This window comes from Pezoporus wallicus, unplaced genomic scaffold (assembly GCF_028554395.1).
Source record: "Pezoporus wallicus isolate ANWC-B61680 ecotype Strahan unplaced genomic scaffold, APGP_CSIRO_Pwel_v1 contig_8057, whole genome shotgun sequence".
Classification (NCBI taxonomy): Eukaryota; Metazoa; Chordata; class Aves; order Psittaciformes; family Psittacidae; genus Pezoporus; species Pezoporus wallicus.
Window position 1 is genome coordinate 481,607 of NW_026637044.1, and position 21,798 is coordinate 503,404.

General features: G+C 42.8%; 1 protein-coding gene across 1 annotated transcript in view; it reads left to right on the forward strand.

Moving 5' to 3' along the window:
* Window positions 1-2,462: 2,462 nt before the first annotated feature.
* Window positions 2,463-21,798, forward strand: part of LOC130595811 (microtubule-associated protein 4-like) — a 38,334-nt gene continuing 18,998 nt past the window's right edge. Inside the window, exons 1-4 of the mRNA XM_057402835.1 lie at window positions 2,463-4,098; window positions 18,848-18,948; window positions 19,858-20,070; window positions 21,510-21,687. Coding sequence (XP_057258818.1) covers window positions 2,463-4,098; window positions 18,848-18,948; window positions 19,858-20,070; window positions 21,510-21,687 — 2,128 coding nt within the window. The remainder of the gene's footprint in view (window positions 4,099-18,847; window positions 18,949-19,857; window positions 20,071-21,509; window positions 21,688-21,798) is intronic.

The window sequence follows — 21,798 nt, forward strand, 5'->3', positions numbered from 1 at the left end:
GAGTATGAAATCTTCCTCAAAGTTGAACCAAGGGTAAAAGCAGTGAATGGGCTTCCTTTCAGGAACCCAGCTCCTCTGTAGCATTTGCCCTTCCTTATTTGAGCTGTTTTTCAAAATCTGTCAAACTCTTGTTTTCTGAGCATCCTCCCACCCTTTTCAGCTTATCTTCATTGACTAGTTTCTCTTAGAATTCTTTAGAAAATGCAAGGTTTCTAAGAATCTAAAGGAAAAACTGGGACCAAAGCTCAGGTGTGAGGACTGCTGGTCATGTCTTGAGTGGTGATTTCTGGTCATGCTGAAAGCTTAGTACAACCACTGTGGCATAGCTTCAGAAGCAGAATCTTAGTAAATTTAAATTAAAAAATGTGTTTGATAGAAGGTAGAGGTGAGGGCACTGGAACTGAGAATGAGTGTCTTTAAACAACATGTTGTGGGCAGGATGAAGCTGTCGAAAAGCTCTCAAAACGTGAACTCTGCATTACCTCCATTAATGTCCTGAGTGATTAAATATTAGATGACTCTAGAGATTTTTCATAGCTAAACATTCTCCTGCTTCTGAGTATCCCAGGTATTGAATATGGTTCATTTCCTACATTAAAAAAAGATTATTAAATAAAGGAGCAGTGATGGTTGTTACTGGCTGTATATTGACATAATGAGTCAGACTTTTCTTCCCAGTGATGCAAATCTCCTCTGTGATACTGGGCTCTGAAGTACCAGCCCTAAATCAATGAGTGTTCTCTTTTCTGTTATAAATGGTAGCTATATACTTAAAAAAATAAATAAATCAAATAAAACCCTACTAGGTGGTTTCAAGTAGCTTTACAAACTTGCCCTGGCTCTTGGGGAAGTGCATTAAGTGATCTGTAATGGATTTGCAGCAAAAATCTTGCTTTGGAATTGACCGAGCAATAAAAGAATAGCAGTAATTACATGGAATTAGATGACTTCGAGGTCTGACATTTTGAGGAGAAGACTATATACTTCTAGAGAGAACAAGTGCTTGCAAACATTAGTACTACATCATTACAGGAGAAAATGAAAGCCTTGAGCTAAGGTCCCATTTTTCACTAGCAAGACACCTATGAATATTTTAAAGTACAGAAAAATTGTTGAGGCCTTTTGAGAAGTGAAGCTTGTGGGTGGAACTATTCTGGTTAATTAGAGGGTGTCATGAAAGATTCATGAAACTTACAGTTCCTTAGTCATTGTTTTTAAATATAGCAGTGTCTTAAATCCAGAGCTTAAATACAAGTAGATAAATGTGTGGATTGTAACATTTCTCAGCAGCAGGTTAAATTCAGGGGGCGTAGTGTAGCTTGCAGTCTCTGGGTGTAAAAATACATTTATACTCTGTTAAACTGTAGCAGGGTGTCCTTTCACTGCATCAGCCTTAAGGACAATTTTTTTTCCTGGACTGGAGTATATTGATGTCCGTAATGGTCGATGGCTGTAAAGTATTGTTACCCTAGTTCAGAGAAGAAAATTTGGCTTAGTCAAGGATTAATCTATACCAGGCACTTAAGGGAAAAATAGATGATTCTGCGGTTTGGTGCTAGTGCAGTGGTAACAATGCAGAGACTGGTGGCTGAGTGGCTAAAGCAGTCTTCAGCCCTCCCTGATAGCATAACCAGGGAAATGGTGTCCAGCTCAAGATCATGGTTAGAAAAGCCTTGTCAAAGCTGTTGGATATGGAGGTTTCACAGGATGGCTGATAGTGCATGGTATATATGTTGAGACTCGTTTTGAATAGATCAATGCAAGATGTGAAATGCTAGTGTAAATGAAGTGCAACAGAAAAAATGCAGCTCAAAGATACGGTTAAGATATGTTCATATTAAAAAAATATAATTAAAAATTAATTTTACAGTATTTAAGATTACAGACCCTCTCCTGACCCATCCATCCCATTTCATCCTTTTCAGCTTTTCCACTGGCTTATATGAGCAATATGGTTTCTGAGTTGTGAAATCCTCATTACAGCAATGCTTGTGATCACTGTTGACTCAGAAAGAATATATTAAAATTCACGGAAAACAAAGCCCTTGTTCTGAAAGAGGTCATTCTGCTCTGTGCTGTTTGAGGCTGGGTTTGTTTTGGGGGTCTGTGCTTTGTTTTTCCTTAAGGAGAGGAAAATTGCTGACCTCAGATCCTAAGTCTTCTTCAGAGGGAGGTTGATCAGCAGGAATTAGTAGTTATAAACGCACTGATCGTAATGCAGTTTGACAGAAAAAGGAGATACCAATATTTCCCAAAATATGTAACAGCCTAAGAGATGCTGCTCACAGAAATGTCATTTCCCTGAGATGAGCCAGAGATGGGGATTTCTGTTACAGGAATGTATTTATTCCTCTTCATTTTTTACAAAAGGATAAAACCTGACATTTCCATTTGAAGTAGTGGCTGAATCCACTAAATGAAGGCGTGCAGCAGGCAGGGGGTGGGGAGGAAGGAGGTTTGTCATGAATACAGGGGGCATGGTGTGTCGTCACCAGCGCCAGCAGCCTGCGAGCTCGGCTCACTCCGAGCTGGTGTTACAGCCGCGGGAGGAAGCGAAGCGCTCGGAAATGTCTCTCTCCAACAAGCAGCCCGCATCACTCTCCGAATACAGCCAGCTGTGTAAAGGCAAGAACACGGAAAGCTTCTCGGAAGCCTTCCACTGCATGGAGTCCCCGAAAGACTTCGGCAAAACTGAATTCGAATGGCAGAGGACTGAGGGGAAGCTGAATGAGATTGGCTTGAATGTGAACTCGGGACCGATTAAGGATGGGCTCGTTAAAAACGCCGGTTTCACCGATGAGGACAAGCTCTGCTTCTTTGAAGGAAAACTAGACAAAGAGCTAAAAATAGCTCAGAAAGACAAAAGAGAAATTGAGGTGCAAGGCAAAAAATATCAGGCAGCTGCAGGTCACCTTGAGAGCTGGTCTTTGATTTCGGAAACGTTTCCTTCTGCTGAAGGGAACTTTGCAAACCCTAAAACTACAGATTTTCATGTGGGACAGGCAGGAGCTGAAAAAGCTGGTCCTGGGCTGGGTAAAAATGAAGCCATCACCGATCAGGAGAAAGCTGTCAGTAAGGCTGGAATGGAGAGCAAATGCCAGCCAGATCCAAACCTGCCCAGCGTGTCGGTGTCGGAAAGTGATCCCAGCAAATACATGAAGGAGCAGGAAATCAGTGTCTGGAATCCAAATTTCCATCCTATCCTGCCTAATGATTTGGGATCTAAAGAAGCAACCGTGAAGAAAGATGGAGCCCCCAGCTATTGTGTAATTGGGGTGGTTAATGACAACTATGTGCAGAGTGGATTTTCTTCTTCCTCAACAGTACCTAAGCCAGAACCTCCAACTACTACTGTAGAGCTTGCACAAGATGACTCCAAAAGTAGTTACTTTAATAATACCACTGAAATGGAGGAAGAGATGGAAGACAAGCTGAGCTGTGCAGACGATGGCAATTTTCTGAACCGGGCTGCCCACCAAAGGAAGGCAATGAGGCGTGCAATGTCAGAGTCCTCTCACTTGTCCGTGCCCCTAACCCTTAACCTGGCCGATAAATACCCTGAGCCGGTGCTTAGAGAAGACGTCGCTACTGGTCTGCTCTCTCCTAATAGCAGCCTGACCCAGTGCTCGAGCCCCACAGCCAGAAAGCCGGGCGCTCCAATGAAAAGGTCAATGACCGTGTCAGAAGAGCAAACATCTGTCTGCAGCTTGGGTGCCGAGCAGAGCCGTGCAGGGCTGCCCAGCCTAGTGGTGAAGGAGCATCAGGCCCTCCCGGCAGAGGAGCCGGCTGCCAAGAAGCGAGAGGAGTGGAACAGCAGCAGCAACTTGGTCAAGAAAGAGCTGGGCAGCCCGAGCTTGTATCACAGCAAGCTGGAGCAAATCCCTGAAATCAGCAGCCAGGACAAAGAGAGGGAGGAGGAGGTGGCCGTGAAGAAGGAGAAGAGAAATGCCGCTGATGGAGCTGCTGGGTTTGAGTCTCCGAAAAGCAAATGCAATGAGATGGAATCCAGCAAAACTGCTCCACTGGAACGAAAAGAAATTGAGGTCAGCAATGTGCAGAGCTCTCCATCTCCCAAGCAAGGAGATTTACCACGTGATGGTATGTTGCTAATTTTTACCTCCCTGGAGAGTGAGCAGACAGTAGCTAGGAAGCACCTAAATGACTTTACAGGCTGCAGGCAGAGGGTGGGTGGCTCGGCACACCTGAAAAGACCAACATTGTTCATGTTCTGATAGTTAGAACAAAGGATATATTTTGATATGGATGAAAATGGAGGAGAAACGTGAAAAAAAATAATTGCCTGGCTGGTTCTGTTGCAGCACCAGCTATTAATTGCTTGCTGGGATCCTAAACCTAACACATTTTAAAATCTGTAGCATCCACAGTGGTCCACATAGGTCCTTCTTGCCACTCCCTCATGCGTGCAAAGGTACCCTTCTGATTTGCAGGCTGTATTGCAAGATCAAGGGCGTTAACGAGTTAAAACCTTTCAGTCTGCATCAAAAAGATCTGTGAATTGGGCTTTTCCATTAAGCTTTCAGCACCTTTTAGAATTTATGTTTGAGGGGACTAGCAAGAGCAATTCATGTAGTTAAGCTCTTCCTAATTGCTCCAGTGCTGAAATTCAAAGTGAAATTTCCCCCTTACTTTTGGTCCCCTCTCTCCCAAAACCCCAGTTACAGTGGAGCCTTTCCCATTGCTAAGTGTCAATAGCAGCTTGTTTTATTTTGCAGTGTTTTGTTGTTTCGGTAGTGTTGTGATGTATGAGGTCAGGCTTCCCGGATTTAAAATCTGTGAGAAGAGTTGTTAATCTTTGTTCTCCAGCCTGGAACAACATCTCTGTCCCTCTTGCCAGCTCCAGTCAGCAATAAATCTGCCTCTTTTCTCCCAGATTTTGAGTGCGAGGATGGTCTGTGTGCTTTGTTTGTAGCCTGCTTTAATGAAAGCTTTGAATGGGAAGAGGAAAGAAAATGTGTCAGGGAATAAAGACAAAAGACTTGTGTGGGAATTTTTGCAATTGATGAGTTGTTTTCTATCCAGCTGCTTTGCTGAACCTTTAGTGAACTAATATAAAACTTGAAATTTTAACACCCCAGTGTGAAGGGAAAGAGTGACAGATAGGTGTGTAGAGGGATGCACCCTTCAGGTAGAGCTCCAAAAGAGGCTGTATTTGGGTTGAGAAGCTGAGCTTTCCACAGCAATGAGCAGGGAAAGGCAGTCTCTAACCAAGGTTGTGTGCTGTGATAACACTGTTTTTGCAGTGTGTTAGTGACACCCAATGGTCAGTCCATCGGGTTTTATCCCAGCTCATGCAGGGCTCTCATCACCCATCCTTCCAGCTGTCAGCGATCATTTGCAACAGAATCATGTTCTGTGTCTCATTAGAGTCTTACTTTTCTAATAATTCCTCTAAAATGCTTCTATTTCCAAGCCTCACGGTCAGAGATCCACAAAACAAGGTTTTGGCGATGCACACCTCCCCACTCCTAAGTGCTGATATGTCTTGCCTTCTTCCCTTTCTATGATCTTGGTGTTGCCTTGTTCCTCATGGTCTGCTTGGCATACAGATTTTAAAGAACTCTGTCAGTTTTGAGATGAAGTAGTGTCAGTTTTGGTGGCAGACATTGGGCCTTTAGAACCTGAACAGAGATGTCGTCCTTTTGTGCAGGCAGGAGCCATCAGCTGTCCTGTTGATAGTCACCGAAGCAGTGCAGTGAGCTCCTGGCTGCAAGTGCAGTGGAGGGAATGCTTGGAGATGTGTCTGCTTGAGTGCAAGTAGGACCCATGCAGTTCTGCGATTACCTGTGCTCAATTTTGTACTCAAACATGACATCAGTAAAAGTGATGCTGGCAAATGTGGAACAGGAAAAGAAAAGGTACTGTATCTGGCTGTAAGACCAGGTTGGATGGGGTTTTGAGCAACCTGGTCTAGTGGAAGGTGTCCTTGACCATGGCAGGCGGGTTGAAATTGAATGGTCTTTAAGTTGCCTTCCAACCCAAACCATTGTAGGATTCTATTATTCTATGTTTTGTGCACACCTTTCATGTCAGCATTTCTGTGGTGGTGGTGTTTGCAGACCTGTGCTCTGCAACTGACATTTATTTGTAACAAGGTAAACTAGAAAAGAGGTTAATATTTGGACAACTAGGAAATCAGGTTTGGCTAGGCCAGCAAAATTGGTCAAGCTCGAGATGCAACCATTTTAAAACACAGATACCTAGGGTCTTTAAATCAGAAAAAAACATTTAAAACATAATCTAAAGTGGATTGACATGTTTTCCCCAGAGGGGCTGAGCATCAGGAATGTAAAGGTCACAGAAAGATAGGAATGCTTGGAGTCATCTGGCTGGGTTGGTTTTTGCAGATGGCTAATTCATATTGCCAAGTGTGTTTTTATCAGCATCTAAGTCTAAAATTTTGCTCTCTCACAATCTTTATTTTAAAAGCTGGTTTGCCATCCTTAGAACTATACAAACATAGAATCAGCTAGGTTGGAAAAGACCTTTAAGATCAGGTCCATAGGTCTGGGTATGAACTGATAGGTAATAACTGGGACAAGAATATAGTTGTACTCCTTTTTTACTCTCTTCAAAATTGCCAGCTGATTGGGTCAGGTTGGGTTTGTGATACTGTGTTGGTAAGAAATAAGCTCTGGTTTTATTCTCTCTTGGAAGAAATAGCAATAGACTATTAAATGTGCTCTTTGCTTGATATATATGTAGGGTAGAAAGAATTTTTGGAATGGAAAACAGACAAAAATTCCTCAGGTGTAGGATGCTTTCAAACTCTGTGACGAGCTTTTGCTTCCTCTCCCCTGTTAATAAGCAGAAGAGGCGGTTGTACTAAAAGTAACTCAAGCACACAAGCAGCTTTGGCTGTAAGTATGGAACTGATTCTAAATCTATCCTTTGCATTTTAGTCACGGTATAAATTACCCGTGCATATCCTTATCAGCTTCCCCTGCTTCAATTGTGGCATTCTCTGTGCAGGTCTCCAATCAGACGGCGATGTGTCCAAAACGGGTTTTTCCTTCTCTTTGTTAATTCCTCTATTTTTCTGCCTATTCTGTGTGCTCATTCTGAACTTAGCGGTTATGTTTGGGGGAACAACTTTTGTCACTTGAACCTTTCTTTCATCCTAAAAATTTGTGAAAGAATTGGCCAACCTGATTCTAATCATTTGAATGGCATCTCTCTCAATTTCTGCCAAAAGTAGGTTTTCTTGGTCCTGTCCACCCAGGGTTGTGGGTATTTTTGCTGAACACCTGCTACTCTGGGAGATTTTTTTATGTTAAGGTAACCTACAGTTGTACGTAAAATATTTCTTCCTTGCAGATAATTGGGTGTTAGTATGATGGCATGTTTAATTTTATTCTGAAAAATTGTCCAAAAGGCACACCTGTTCAAATCTTTTGCATATGACAGCTACTGTAAGTGAGGAGATCCTGGCTGAAGATTAATCCTCATCAGAGAGGAGCTGCAGAACTTATTCTGGTCCCTTATTTCATCAGCAATTGCTACAGATCCTCGCCAAAACAAGCGATCACGTTGTTTCTTGCACAGAACAATAGATTTGATTCATGTTCCTGTTGTGTATAAGCTGTTGTGTGATTTATTGCACGTACCTAATATGTCCCCTCCAGTGGTATCCCTTAGATAAGCGATGTCATTCACCACTGCCTTCACCTTCTGTCTTTTCTCATTTGCATGAATTTCATCCATCTTGAAACATTTTCTGCTCTGAAACATGAGGAAGTCCAGGCTCCCCTGGACAGTGCTCAGCTGGGACCCTCACCTCCCTGACCCTCAGCACTTCAGTCATGAAAATTGTGTTGGTTTTCTGACTCTTATTTCTTTATAAGTCCATACGCAAGGTGTGCAATCTGCTGTAACTTCTGAATCTCCTGCAGGGTTTTGTTTTTTTTCAGCAGAACGCTTTGTGGTTTAGGTGAATACAGAATCCAAGAGTTCTAACATGATTATGTTAGATTGTGATAACCTATGGCCTCAGGTTTACAGAGATTGAAGTTAATTACGGGATTAGGAAATACCAGTCCAGCTACCTCATAATGAACTGGTAATACTTGTTCAGGTAATGTTAGCGGTGTGGATGGTGCCCTGCTAACAAGGTTCCTCGCCAAATGAAATTGGGCTTCTAATGAGTGTTTAAAATTGACGTTGAAAGTGTTGTAATCATTGCATAAAGAGGTGGGTTCCCTGTTCTGTAACACCCACTGTGCTGCTGCAAAAACTGACTGTCCAGGGGACATGGCCTTCAAAACAGCGGTTCACAGCAAACACCAGAGCTTGCCTCTTCCCCTTTCTCTGAGGAGGGAGATGAGAAGAGCAAGGAGACGTGTAGGAACAGAAGACAGGTGGAGGGCAGCGCATGCTGGTCTTGTGCAGGGATGTTGTTTATGGCCATGTGCTTCTCATCCCGGGAAACTCATGTTGCAAGCTTGAGGTGTTGAGGGTGGAAGGACTTAACGGGAATTTCTACCGGTGGATCTTCAAGGTATGCTAGATAGTCTGAATGTGTATAAAATATCATGCTTCATGTCCAAAGCCATTGATAGATCAGCTGATAAAAGGGTTAGAAAGACTGCTCAGACCAGCTTCTGTGTGGCTAATTGTTGATATCAGATGATAGGCAAGAATTTGACATTGGATTAGTTGGATCGCTGGTAATACCTTTATGCTTAAGTGTTCAGAGACAGGATTGTGATTGTAATTATTTTGCATTTTGGACAGTATGGTATAGCAGTTTTACTCCTTCAGATATTGAAAATACCCTGGGTGTCACCTGGCTCAAGCAGTACTCAAGCTTATGCAGCCACCTGAAAATGCTCTGAGGCTTCATCAGTGTTCAGACCACCCTTAGGAACAGACTTAAATAGGACTTCAGGCAGTGTTTCTTCCCTGCCCTCCACTCAATAGCCATTCTAAGATGGCTTCAGTTAATGCTGTGGGTTTGCTCATGGTTTTGGTTTGACTGGGAGGTGTGCTTGTGTGTCTTGCTTTGTCAGAGGCATTGATGGAAAATGGAGCTTCTTGCTGTTTTTATGAATGTTTCTACTTTTGTCAATGAAAAGGGAAAAGCTCATGAGTTTGTTAGCTCTTTTTATATCCAGCATCAAATTTTTAGCACAGTATTACAGCCAAGTGGAGTATGTTAATTACTCTAAATAGCTGTTTGATTTCAGTTCATGCCATGTTAGGTAAACATGGCAAGTAGTTTGGGTCATTCTAGAAGAATAAGTTCTGATTTAGGATTTCCTTCCTGGATGACAAATAGAGTCTGAACAAATCAGCCTAGGTTTACAAGATGGGGGCAAAGAGGACATGTTTTATTTTTCAGTTCTTGATAACAAGTCGCAATGTACACATTGATTGAGTCACATTTGGCGCTAAAAAAGAAACCCTTAGCTATTCAATATTTGGGTCAAGCAGGAGACATTTCGTTTAGCCTTTTCTGGAGAGGGGAAAGCAGGTAAGGGCTGTATTTCTGCTTAAACTGAGATTTATTGTATTGGTGAATACTTTTGTCTTAAAAGAGCCTTAAACAAAAAGGCGTCCTTTGGTGATTTTTGTGATGAAGTAGTTCCTTCTGGGTGATGATGGATAAACAAGAGTGAGCTTATGCCTCTCTGCAGCATTTCTGGCAAAAGAGGCATTTGACACCGTCTGGTTTTGTTTCTAAGGTTGTTTGTGTTTAAAGAGGGAGAGTAAAGATGGTCATTGCCTCATTGCTTAATCTGTTTCTCTTAATGGATTTTCAGTTGATGACTGCAATCCCTATGAGAATTACGGAGCTGTTTCATTGAATAATGTTTTAGTTCAGCTTAGCCTGATAAATATCCCTTGCTAGGGATATGGCAGATGAGCGCCTGGCCTCATTCACAAGCACGTTTGGATGCAGCTGCCAGTCTCTTTCCATTTTGAATCATGTAAATGAGCCTGGATCAGTGACTAGGGTCAACGCAGGTGAAATACAGACCCCATGCAGTGGGAACTAATACCTTGCTAATCAGGACAGAGAGGAGATGAGAGGACTGAAGTGATACAAGAAGGACGTGGAGCTGTTGGAGCAAGTCCATCAGAGGCCACAAAGATGCTCCGAGGGCTGGAGCACCTCTGCCATGGAAACAGGCTGAGAGAGCTGGGCTTGTTCAGCCTGGAGAAGAGAAGGCTCCGGGGAGGCCTCAAGGAGCATCTTCCAGGGCCTAAAAGGGCCAGTAAGAAAGGTGGAGAGGGGCTTTTGGCAAAGGCCTGTAGGGACAGGACAAAGCAGAATGGCTTTAAAACTGACAGAGGGGAGATTGAGATGAGATCTGAGGAAGAAGTTCTTCCCCATGAGGGTGGTGAGGTCCTGGCACAGGTTGCCCAGAGAAGCTGTGGCTGCCCCATCCCTGGCAGTGTTCAAGGCCAGGTTGGACAGGGCTTGGAGCAATCTGGTCTAGTGGAAGGTGTCCCTGCCTGTGGCACGGGGTTGGAACTGGATGAGCTTTAAGATGCCTACCAAACCATTCTACGATTCATAATTTTATGATACAGTCTCAGTACCCAGTGAAATACCCATTTAGCTAGTCAATAAAGGGGAGAAAGGAAAACAAGATGTAACATTATTAAAAAACTTCCCGATGCGCAGTATGTAGTTACTGCTGTCCTTTATTCTCACTTTAGCTTTCACTTACTAAGGCACCAGAAAAGAGATACTTGCTTTTGGCCTTTTGAGATGAGCCTAAGATATGTTATAATGGGGTCTTCACCTGCTCCTTTTGACATGGCGAATGAATTTTTGGAAACGCTTATTCTTGCATATGGTGCTGGATGATATTTGAGAAGCAGATGTACATAAGCTCTTATTCTGAGTTCCCTGATTTATAAAACAACACAATAATGTGGTTTAAGTTTAAAAGGGTACTCACAGGTATGTTTCTATGAGTGCTTTTTCCTAATTTTACTACTTCAGGGAAGGAATGGCGAACAGTAAAGCTTTGCAGATTTAGTGTCTGTTTTTTCACACACAGTATCAGCTTTCATGAGAGCTGCTCCAGCAAAACGAATAGCAAAGGGATCTGAAAGACTGAAGGTCTGTGTTTGCTCTCCTCTCGAGTTCCAGCTCAGCGACACCTCGCATGAGCTGTAACCCTGATGGGTTTGTTTCTCTTTTCAGATGAGGAGCAATAATGCCATTGTTGTAAGGATGTTATAGGATGTGAATGTCATAAGGATGCTTTTGTGTGGCTTTACTTCAGCAAATGGAATTCTTGGAGTTCAGAAAGGGAGAATAAACTAGGAAAAAATATATCAATTTATACACCCATGATGCACTTTCTTCTGAATACGGTGGGTAAATCTGCATGTTGTCCTCTGCCTCATAAAGGTTGTAATTGAATTAAAAATATTGTAAGTAAAGGCATCATATTAGAGAAATTCATCTGGGGAATGGCCAAATGAGCCAAGACTCTTTAGCTTTGAAGAAAGAGGACTTGGAGAGGGAGATGGTTGTGATTACTGTCTATAAAGTCGTCAATGACATGAAAGTTGTGCAAGAGAAGACTATTTGGTTTTTCCAGTATCGGAATATGGGTCATCAAACGAAAATAGCAGCAGCAGATGAGAGCAAACGATGCTGGGTGACCTGTGAGCAATTTACAGTGAAGCTGTAAAACATGTTGTGCCAGGAATTTGTGAATTGTGATTCCTCCTTCATCCCTTCCTCCTCCCCCCCTCAGGAGACTAATCAAATATTGTAGGAGAAGCCTCAGTCTATGGAATTTCATCCTCGGAGATGCTCAGAATACGGTTGAAAAAACCCCCAACAATCTGATACAATTTAAGTTGGGGATTGGGTTAAATGACCTCCAGACAGCCCTTCAACCTACATTGTTCTACTGTTCTAATGTTAAATGATTATATGGGCTAAAAAGCTGTCAGACAAGTGAGCGGGTGGTCCCTAGGCTGCAGGTCACAGGATGGTGAGAGAATGGTTTTGAGAGGAGAGTGGGGTGAGTTTTTTTCTCCCTATGGTTAGGAAACCTGTATGTAGTTATTCGTAATTGGGACTTGGCTTCAAAAAGCCATATGATTAATGGCGTACCATGTGGGCATCCTCCACTGCATAGCTGTAATACAGTCACACAGACTGGAGCAGAGCTCTGGAGGTCTCTGGTTTAACCCCCAACTCAAAACCATGTGTAAGTAAATCAGGTTGCTCTTGGGCCATGTGTGTTCCTTCCAGGTCCGAATGTCTCCATGGATGGAGATCCCTCAGTCTCTTTGGGACTCTTCCCATGTTTGACCTCTCTCACGCTGAGGAAGGTTTTCCTAATATCTGGAAATTACACCGGCCATGACTTCAGGCAGCCTGATCTGCTGGGACATGCTTTGAGTGGCAGGTTGTGTTGGTGACCTCCAAGGTCCCCTTGAGCCCTTCATTGCTCTGTGATCCCATGTCACTTGACCACTTCGGTGTATCCATACAGGCAGGTTGCTGAATTCTCACGATAACCCTGCACAATAGGTATAATTGCATTTTGAGTAATGTGTTCACTGGTAGAAGCATGAAACATTGTCTTAGTTTTCAATATTTACAAGGTTTGCTGTCTTCTTTTTGATGTTAGTTAGAGGTGGTTCAGCCCTTGGAGTGTTTTTGTAGCTTCTCCTGAACTCGCTCCAACGGCTTCATGTCCTTATGTTGAGGGGCCCCAGAGCTGGATGCAGGACTACAGGGGAGCCTCACCGGAGCGTTTCTTGTTTCCTGTTGCCCAGCTGTTCTGTTTTCAAACAGACTTCAGCAGCTTTTTCTCCACTTTTGAGGAAGAGCCCCACTTAGCATCAGCAAAGCGCCATCAAAACACTTGAGTTTTGTTTGTCTCATTCCTTGGTCATTTTCAAAAGACATCTGCAGTTTTCAGACAGCAGAGCTTAAAATCAACAAAACTCTCTGTTCTCATTTTTATTCATTTGGAAGGAGATTCTGGACATCCTTCTGATATGAAAGGGAACTGCTCCCTTACTCGCCTTCTAATGACCAAGTCTCCCTAGAGGAAGGATGACCAGAGGAAAAACTTTGACATCAAAGCTTTTGGTTTAGTGGATGAAAGTTTTCTGTGGATGCGATGAAATGGGTTGGGTCTGAAGTAGTTGTAAGTTGGGCTTGAAGGTTCCTTAGGAAGTTGTTCTGTTGAGCTGTGTTAGTGCTACATGGAAAGCCTCGGAGAGAGACTCACTCTTCAGATACGGAAGTAGGGTTTTTTTAAGTAAATAATAGTTATTTAAACATTAATTTTGATCTTTTATATGTTTGATAAGGTAGATATTCTACAGTCTGTTCTTTTGGGGCAAGAGGTATTCTTAAAACCCTTGCATCATCTACTTTGATTGCTTTATATCACATTACGTTTCTTTTAATCGTAACTCACCTGCTGCTAGTAACCACTAAGAGAGTGGCAGAATGCACAGAAGAGATTATGGCTAAAATATGTTAAGAGCCTCCTCAGACACCAGGGCTGTTGTGTAAATAACTTATGAGTGGCTGCTAATACCTGCAAATCAGGATGAATTGCCTTTCAGGAGAACATGCCTACTCCATGGCTGCAGAGATGGCCCCACATGTTTTATTTGCATCATGGTGTTTAAACTTGGCTCTTGGGGGCAGAATTATGAATTTCCTCATTAGTGTTTTTTGTCTCACTCTGCTTGTGCAAGGCAAATGTAAGAGTTACATTTTCCATAACTTTTAAGATGGGTAGGAAGAATGTCGTTCCCTTTATCACAAGAAGCCGAAGCTTATTTCTTTTTGAGTGTCACCTGTGGCACAGATAATCTCATTTTTACTATTTATCTTGAAAAATCACCACTGCTTATTTATTAGGACTCTTGTTCCTTTGGACATCAGTTTTATCTGAGCACCGTGTGGTCTTGTTTGCTAGGTCCTTGCTCCAGCAATGGCAAATACCTAATTTCTGCTGACATTTACTTTAAAAATATGCTTTTTGACTTGTTGGCTCTTGTGTGCCTTTACCAAACGTAGTTTCAGTGCTGTGGCTTCTGTGAGTGGTCTTGGCTGTGTGTTACTACAACTTGGCAACTGCCATTGAAGAGGGCTTGGCTGGCTAAGCTAGCACCACAGTGGTGAGTGCTCAGGCACAGCTATGTGGAGTCAGTAGAGGACCAAGTAACTAAACGTTAAGTACCAAAGGTTGGTTTCCGCCACCTACAACTTGTGTAGGTCTTGGTTTGTTCAGCTCCACCTGCACAGGAGCCTGGAGGAGGTGGCTTGAAGGCAGCTGATGGTATTGGTACAGCCTGGGTAGAACTGGGAGATGGCCACTGAGCATGGGCAGGATAGGGAGTCACCTCAGGCTTCAGCCAGCAAGAGGGCTTACTCTGTGGAGTGGGGTTTTTCAGTGAATTTCACTGAACTGGAGCAGATCTTTATATGAGAAGGCACTTGTCTGATAGCAACCCTGCGCACAGCAGTGTCAGACTCCTCTGACAGATGAGAACTTGGTCAAGGAAAACACTGCCATTATCTTTGATACACAGGATAGTTGTCATTACTGTTTTTCTCAGAACTAGCGTGTTTTGTTTAAAATCATCTAGAGGCAGTTAGATGTTACAAATACGGGGTAACGGAAGCTCACTGTTCATGTGAGAAGTGCTGGGCTGCCCAAGGGAGTCCTTCCTCCTCTCAGCACATCTGGAATCCTGACCATCGTCTGCTGGCTGGAGTGGGTCTGAAAGATGCTTGGTATTGCTGTTAAAGGAGATGTAATCACTACCTATCAAGTTTCTTTTTCATAAATGATGTCTGTAAAACCTCAGACAAATTCTGGAGTTTGTGGTTTGTGGATTTAGTTATTACTGGGGGGTCATTTGTTTGGTGTGCTAAAGGTATGAGTAATTTCTTCCAGGCCTCTTGGAAGTCATGAAGCACTAGTGCCTCACAACATTGTGAGCTGACACGTACAAAAAAGTTTGGTTTCCACTATTAAGAACGTACTTGATGGGTAATGAATGGTAAGCTGAGGATGAGGAAGGGTGTACCAGGCAACACAGTGCAACAGGGAGAAAGAACCTGATCACAGGTCTTCGAGTTTATCCATGGAAAATGCCAGATTGGAATGTCCTTCCTCTCTCCTTCAAGCCCCTTTCCCCTGGGAGTCATTCAGTTTCAAGTGCTGACTCAGCTGAGCTGAATTTTCTCCATCAGCGAACACCATGAGGAGCAGGGCAGCTGGAGGAGGAGCCCTGTTCCAGGCAGAGCAGCAGCCCCTGCTAGAGCTCCCAACAAAACATCTTTGAAATATCTTTCAGAGGTTTGTCAGCATGCTTGGAGAAACAAGCAAACTGAAAAGTCTCTTAAATAATTCTTGCAGACTAATGAACAAATTTGATGAAGATTTGGCAGCTGTTCCTAATATTCCCTGTAACTCGGAAATCTTCCCAGGCAGGTCTCTGCTCTGTATAGGAGACAGTGCCCTCATAATTAAACGATGAATGAAAGCAAATGTACTGATGAGCACATTGGGTTGCTATTCACATTGAGGCAGCACAAAACGAAATTATTCTTCTGCAATCCCTTTGGGTTATGCTCAGGGTTGTGGACCCTGGGTATATCAGAGGCCATGAGAGGTGGAATCTGAATTATGGTCCTGTGGCCCCTGGAGTAGGCAAATTCCCACCCAGCTCCCCTGGGTTGATCATTATTATTATTTACAGATACAGATTGCTTAACCTGTATGTGTGCTCTCCTGCAGTGTAGCCCCATCAGCTTGCTCGTGCTACATTTCTGGTTTACATTTAAAAAAAAACCTAAAATTGTTTTGTAGAACCTGTATGTACTCTGATAATTTTGGGTGTTGAACTTATTCACTTCAAATTTCTTCTATAGTAGCCAGTATTTAATTAAGTAACATGAATCATAGAGCCCTGGAATGGTTTGGGTTGGAAGGGATCTTAAAGCTCATCCAGTTCCAACCCCCTGCCAAGGGCAGGAACACCTTCCACCAGACCAGGTTGCTCCAGGCCCTGTCCAGCCTGGCCTTGATCACTGCCAGGGATGGGGCAGCCACAGCTTCTCTGGGCAACCTGTGCCAGGACCTCACCACCCTCACAGGGAAGAACTTCTTCCTCAGATCTCATCTCAATCTCCCCTCTGTCAGTTTAAAGCCATTCCCCCTTGTCCTGTCCCTACCTGCCCTTGTCAAAAGCCCCTCTCCACCTCTCTTATGAACCCCTTTAGGCACTGGAAGCTGCTCTATGTTCTCCCTGAAGCCTTCTCTTCTCCAGGCTGAACGACCCCAGCTCTCTCAGCCTGCCTCCATAGCAGTGGGATTGCTCTGACCCAGACGCAGGACCTTGCCCGTGGCCTTGTTGAATTTCATGAGGTTCACGCTGTTCCACCTCTCCAGCCTGTCCAGGTCCCTCTGGATGGCATTCCTTCCCTCCAGCATGTCAACCGCACCACACAGTTTGGTGGTGAAATGACATTAAATTCTTGTTGTCATTAGTTCATAAGTATGGAAGCTGCTGGAGTTTAAATCCTGAAATTTTGGAAGCTGAATTTTTTGGAGCGGGCCACCTCAGGCTTCCTGAGCAGACAGATTCACATTGCTGCGTGGATACTATGTGATACCGGCATCAAGCAAAAGGTTTAATGTTGCTGCTGAATTAGCTGAAAAAACAACAACAGGCAGAACAGGAAGGGTAGCTTCTAACGGATGGAAAGTCACCTTGATGTCTGAGAGATTTCAGGCTGGTAGGATTCAAAATAAAGCCGGTCCGAGGAGCAGAGAGCAGTGAATGAACAGACGGTTCTTCAGAAACGGGAACCATCAGCAGCAATTGCTGTTTCTGGTATTGCTGTAGATAAATTGAGAAAGTTAAATGAGGGAGAATATAAAGGTTTATTGAAATGCACTGGAGAAAACTGGTACAGAGGACCAAATACAGATTAGCTGCAGAAAAATGGGCTTTCTAGGTGAATATGACTGATTCTTCAGAATTTTGCACTAAAACCAGTGTCTGGACAGTCTTTTTTTTTGTATGCACACTAAATGCTATGTTGCCAAACACTTAATATGACTTGGAAGCTAAATCGCTAGGAAGAGGTTATTGCAGTGGGTAAAAAGGATTCTAGGCTTGTCCTGGATTCAGAAAAAGAAATAACAAGAAGAAAACTGTCCTGCTGTTGAGCATCGCTGGGGCAGGCAGAGGGCATGATTTTATTTTATTCTGCTTGTTTCAACTGGGCATTTGTACCAGAATTGAACTGTCCTCTGAGATGCTTCCTTCAAGGCTGACGAGCAAGAAAACGTGGAATACAAATAGTAATTTTCAAAAGACATGGAGAACAACCTTTTTACTGTTGGAATTGTTACACTATTGTCTCGTGGGCCCTTACTGTGCGCCGCAGCATTATAATCTGTTGTGTTGTTATACAAAGAAACACCCAACACAGATAACGCTTTATTTTAATCCCAAGACGACAAGGGATAGATTTGTGATGGGTTATTTGCACCATATCAGTCATAAAATTCAGATGCTACTGGACTTGCTGCAGGAGGCAGCTCATAGCAGTGCAGCTGTACAGCAACACCACTGAGAATTAGTGTTTTAAAAGCTATTTATAGGGAAATTGTCTCTTGCCTGTCTCATGGCACAAAGCAGTGTGGCAGTTCTACTGAAGGGTTTATAAGGTTTAAGGAGAAAACTTGGTGAAGCTGCTTCTGAATTGATGTTTTGTTGTATGGTTGGTTTGGAAGGCAGTAGTTATCCTGCTTGCGACTGGACAATGTTTTTGTAAAAGGAGCTGAGGAAGTCTTTGTGGCTACTGTGCTACTGTTCAGAGAATCACATCTTGATGGCCTCCTCTGGACTCGCTCCAACAGCTCCATGTACTTATGTTGGGATTGCAAGGGAGGTTTCATAAGAGCAGAGTAGAAGGGGAGAATGCCCTCCCTCAGCCTGCTGGTCACGCCACAGGTGGTGCAGCCCAGGACATGATTGGTTTCTGGGCTGCAAGTGCACACTGCTGGTTATGGGGAGCTTCTTCTGGACCAGCACCCCCAAGTCCTTCTCCTCAGGGCTGCTCCCAGTCCAGTCTGTGTGTTCCCTGTCCCCGTTCAGCATGACAACCTCTGGTGGCAGTGACAAAAATGAACAATCACTGTGAAAACCTGACAAATCTTGTGCCTGAATCTAAGCTTTGCTCTCTGAAACACCGCATACAGCAGCATAACACAATGGTTTCTACACTAACAAGGGTCAGTATGATCCACATTTGTGGTCCTTTCCTGTGTGACCTTTCCTGTTAGCAGTCAGACTCCCTCTGGCTGCTGGCTAATTCCCTCTGCTCATGGAGAGCTGCAACACAGGGACAGAAGAAAGGACAAGAAGAAAAAGCCATAACAGTAGGGAGAGCTTGAAAACAGTGCCCTACATCAGAATAAGACACAGTGTAAAACCTGGAGGAGTTCAGAACTTCACCATTAATTTTCCAATGATTTATTTTAATAACTTGAAAGCTGGGAAAGTTTGCTATTTTAATAAAACCAGAGGTTTCCTTCATCTGCTGTCTTTTCTCGCTGGAATATGAGAAATTGGATGCTAATGGTATGTGGATGAACCTAACCTGTTACAGGGAAACTCTTTCTTCCTGTAGGTATTCTGGCTTGGGGAAAATTTTCCAGAAACAGCCAACCTGTACCTGTCTCAGGTCTGTCTCCTCCTGCTACTGTCTTGAATAACAGTAAACTAAAAAAAAAACCCATGGTAAATGAAAGAAAAAGGCTCAAACTTACAAAGTCTCCCTTCCTTTACTTTTCCCTATCCCCAGCAAAATTAGAAGAGACCAAACCAGTTGAAGCTGTGACAGGGAATGATATTACAGCACCTCCCAACAAAGAGCTTCCTCCCAGCCCTGAGAAGAAGACAAAGGTAGGTGTTTCACATTCAACATCTTTGTTTCCATGGCTTTTATTTTTGCTGGCTTTTCTGCTTCTTAAGCTGTGGCAACACGAGTTCTGTTTTCTGAGCTGCCATTTGCGAACTGTTTTCCTGGAACAAAGGCATCCAGTTATGAAGTTGCAAACAACTAAGCCTGTAGTAAATGTGACTGAGAGGGGATTTAGTAAATGTGTGGTAAGCGTTGTTTAAATTAATGCTTTGGTTGGTATTGGTGGTGTAGAAGTAGTAAACATGTATGGCAATGCTTCTGCTACACTGGTACTCTCCTAGTTGTTTACTACACATTTGTTTGCATTACAGTTAGCATACAGAGATGCTGCTCAGCATCTGATGTTCTCTTATTTTAGGGCTGTTTATGAAACATGAGTAATACCTGCTTGCAGCATTCAGCAAAATCTAATTCCAGATTCTTAGAGCGCTGGTAGGGGGAAAGGGTTCTGGGTCCCCTCAAAGGCAGCGGATGTTTGACCACTAGAGTTGATCAGATGAGGATTTAGAGCTTGCAATCCCTGTGTGCATGTAATTGGAAAGCAGTGTCCTGTGTATTGCACGTAGGACTAGATGCCAGAACAACCGATTACTAATCCCAGCTTTACCAGTGATTCCTTCTGTTGCTTTAGATGTTGCTGAAATAAATCCTGTTCGCTTTGAATTGAATGGCAAAACCTCCTTGGGCCCTGAAGGCAGCCTCTTCTGCTGCTTCATTTGGTCTTTGTTACACTCAGAAAACAGAAAGCTAAACTTTTTTTTGTTGTTATTTCATTTAAAATTTCTTTTTTATGTTCTTGCAGCTCAGTGTTTTGGTTTACAATGAGCTATTTTTTGTTGTATTTTTTGTTTGTCTTTATACTGGATTTTGCTTTTTGATAAAACACAAAGCCTGCCATATCCACGTCATCTACAAAGCCTGCAGCAACGAAAGCCAGGCCCCTGTCCGCTACCAGCCCCAAGCGGCCACCCTCTGCCACACCTGGCCTAAACAAAAAACCCACAAGCCCTACTGCAGGTCCTACTTCAGCCTCTACTACTAAACGCCCAGCCACCAGCACTACACGTCCCTCCACCCTAGCTCCAAAAGAGACTAAACCAAAGGTAAGAAACTACTTGCTTTTGTGTGGGAGCTCCGAGAACTTATTTACATGTTAAATTACCAGCTGTCTTACCAAAGAGTCAAAACATAATTGGAGTGCTGATCATTGGAGGATAAGATCAGGAATGTGATTCACAGTGTTATGAAAGCCTCACTGTTATTAGTATCAGCTTCCACTAACCCACTTATGGCATAGGGTCCCAAGCATTTAATTGAGCTTTAAGGTCCCTTCCAACCCAGTCTACTCTGATTTTGTGATTTCTACCCATTACTAAAAGAGGAGGGTTTTTTAAATACAGATACACTACAAAGATAAGATAACTCTTAAATCCAGACAAGAGCATGGGAAAACTGAATGGAGAGCTTCTGTATTATGGAGGGGGGGAATCAGTTTGAACATTTCAGTATTTCCCACTTATTGTCTCTTTATGATGTCTGGTCATTATAAAAACTGTACAAAGATAACTGATAATACACTTACGTGCTTAGGAAATATTGGAGATTTGTAATTCTCCAATAAGAGCAGATTTGTGAACAGTTCTTAGTGTTTCATCTTAAAGCTAATGAAGTTTACTCTTTAACATGTAATATTCAGAGCAGGAAATGTCCCTTGAATATTCCCCACATTAACATGTGATATTGTAAAGAAAAAGAATTCAGATTGAAAGGGAATGTGAAAATGTTTCAGAAGCTTTCAGTTGATGTTTACATGCTCTAGCATTTCTGCTAGACATTAAAGCTTAAATAACTGCTTTTGAGTGTCTTTTAAAACTAAATAAATGAAAATAACAAAAAGAGTATGACAGCACAGGCATAAATCTGCCCTTTTTTTTCTGTGAACCAGTGTCTTTGATTTTAAGTTTTTGCAGGATTTTGAATCCCTTTTTGATGAGGTCAAAATCTCATCTCATTTGGTTTTGTACATTAACTCAGTATTTTAATACTCCAGAGATCAGTCAGTTTACAAACAGGTGACTTTCCAGGGACAGACATGAAAGAGTTTTCCAACTGACGAATGAGCCACAGACACTTAATTCGTAAGCTCATAGTGTTTTAGTGAATGCCTCCTTCGCTTAGGAAGCATTTCTACTCATGAACGAAAGAAATCTCTCTCAAAAGTATTGCTAGTGGACTGATCTTTTCCATTTTGTTCTGAAAACAGAACCTTGTTCACATCTGTAAATGGCCTCCAGACGTTAATTCTGAAATTACGGGAATTCTGACACTCAGCAGGGTTTGTGCTCTATGACCTGCATTGAATATAGTCACTTCTGCATGCCTTAATTATATTTTTTAGTCTGCATTATACTGTTCCAGCAGCATCTAGCTTATGCATTTAAGAATTTAAACAATTTCAATTTATTTCAGGCTTTTTGTTGGCAAACACTTTGAAGGTACTGTCAGTGAAATACTGCCTTTAATGTAGCCTGTTTGTTTTCAGGCTGCAGATGCGAAGACCACAGATAAGCGGACCTCACTTTCAAAGCCTCCGACAGCTGCCACTTCTAAAACTACTGTTAGGAGCAGCCCTGTTGCTCCTAAGACACCGGCAGCATCACCAGTTGCTGCAACTGCTGCTATGAAAAATACTGCTACTTCTCCACCGAAGAGGCCAACATGTAAGTATTGTCTTGGTTTTTCTTCGAGGGATCTTTCTTTCTAACCAGCTGCAGGTTTCTGTTTGAGTAGCACCATTAGTTCACTCTGTGATGTCTTTCTCACATATTCCA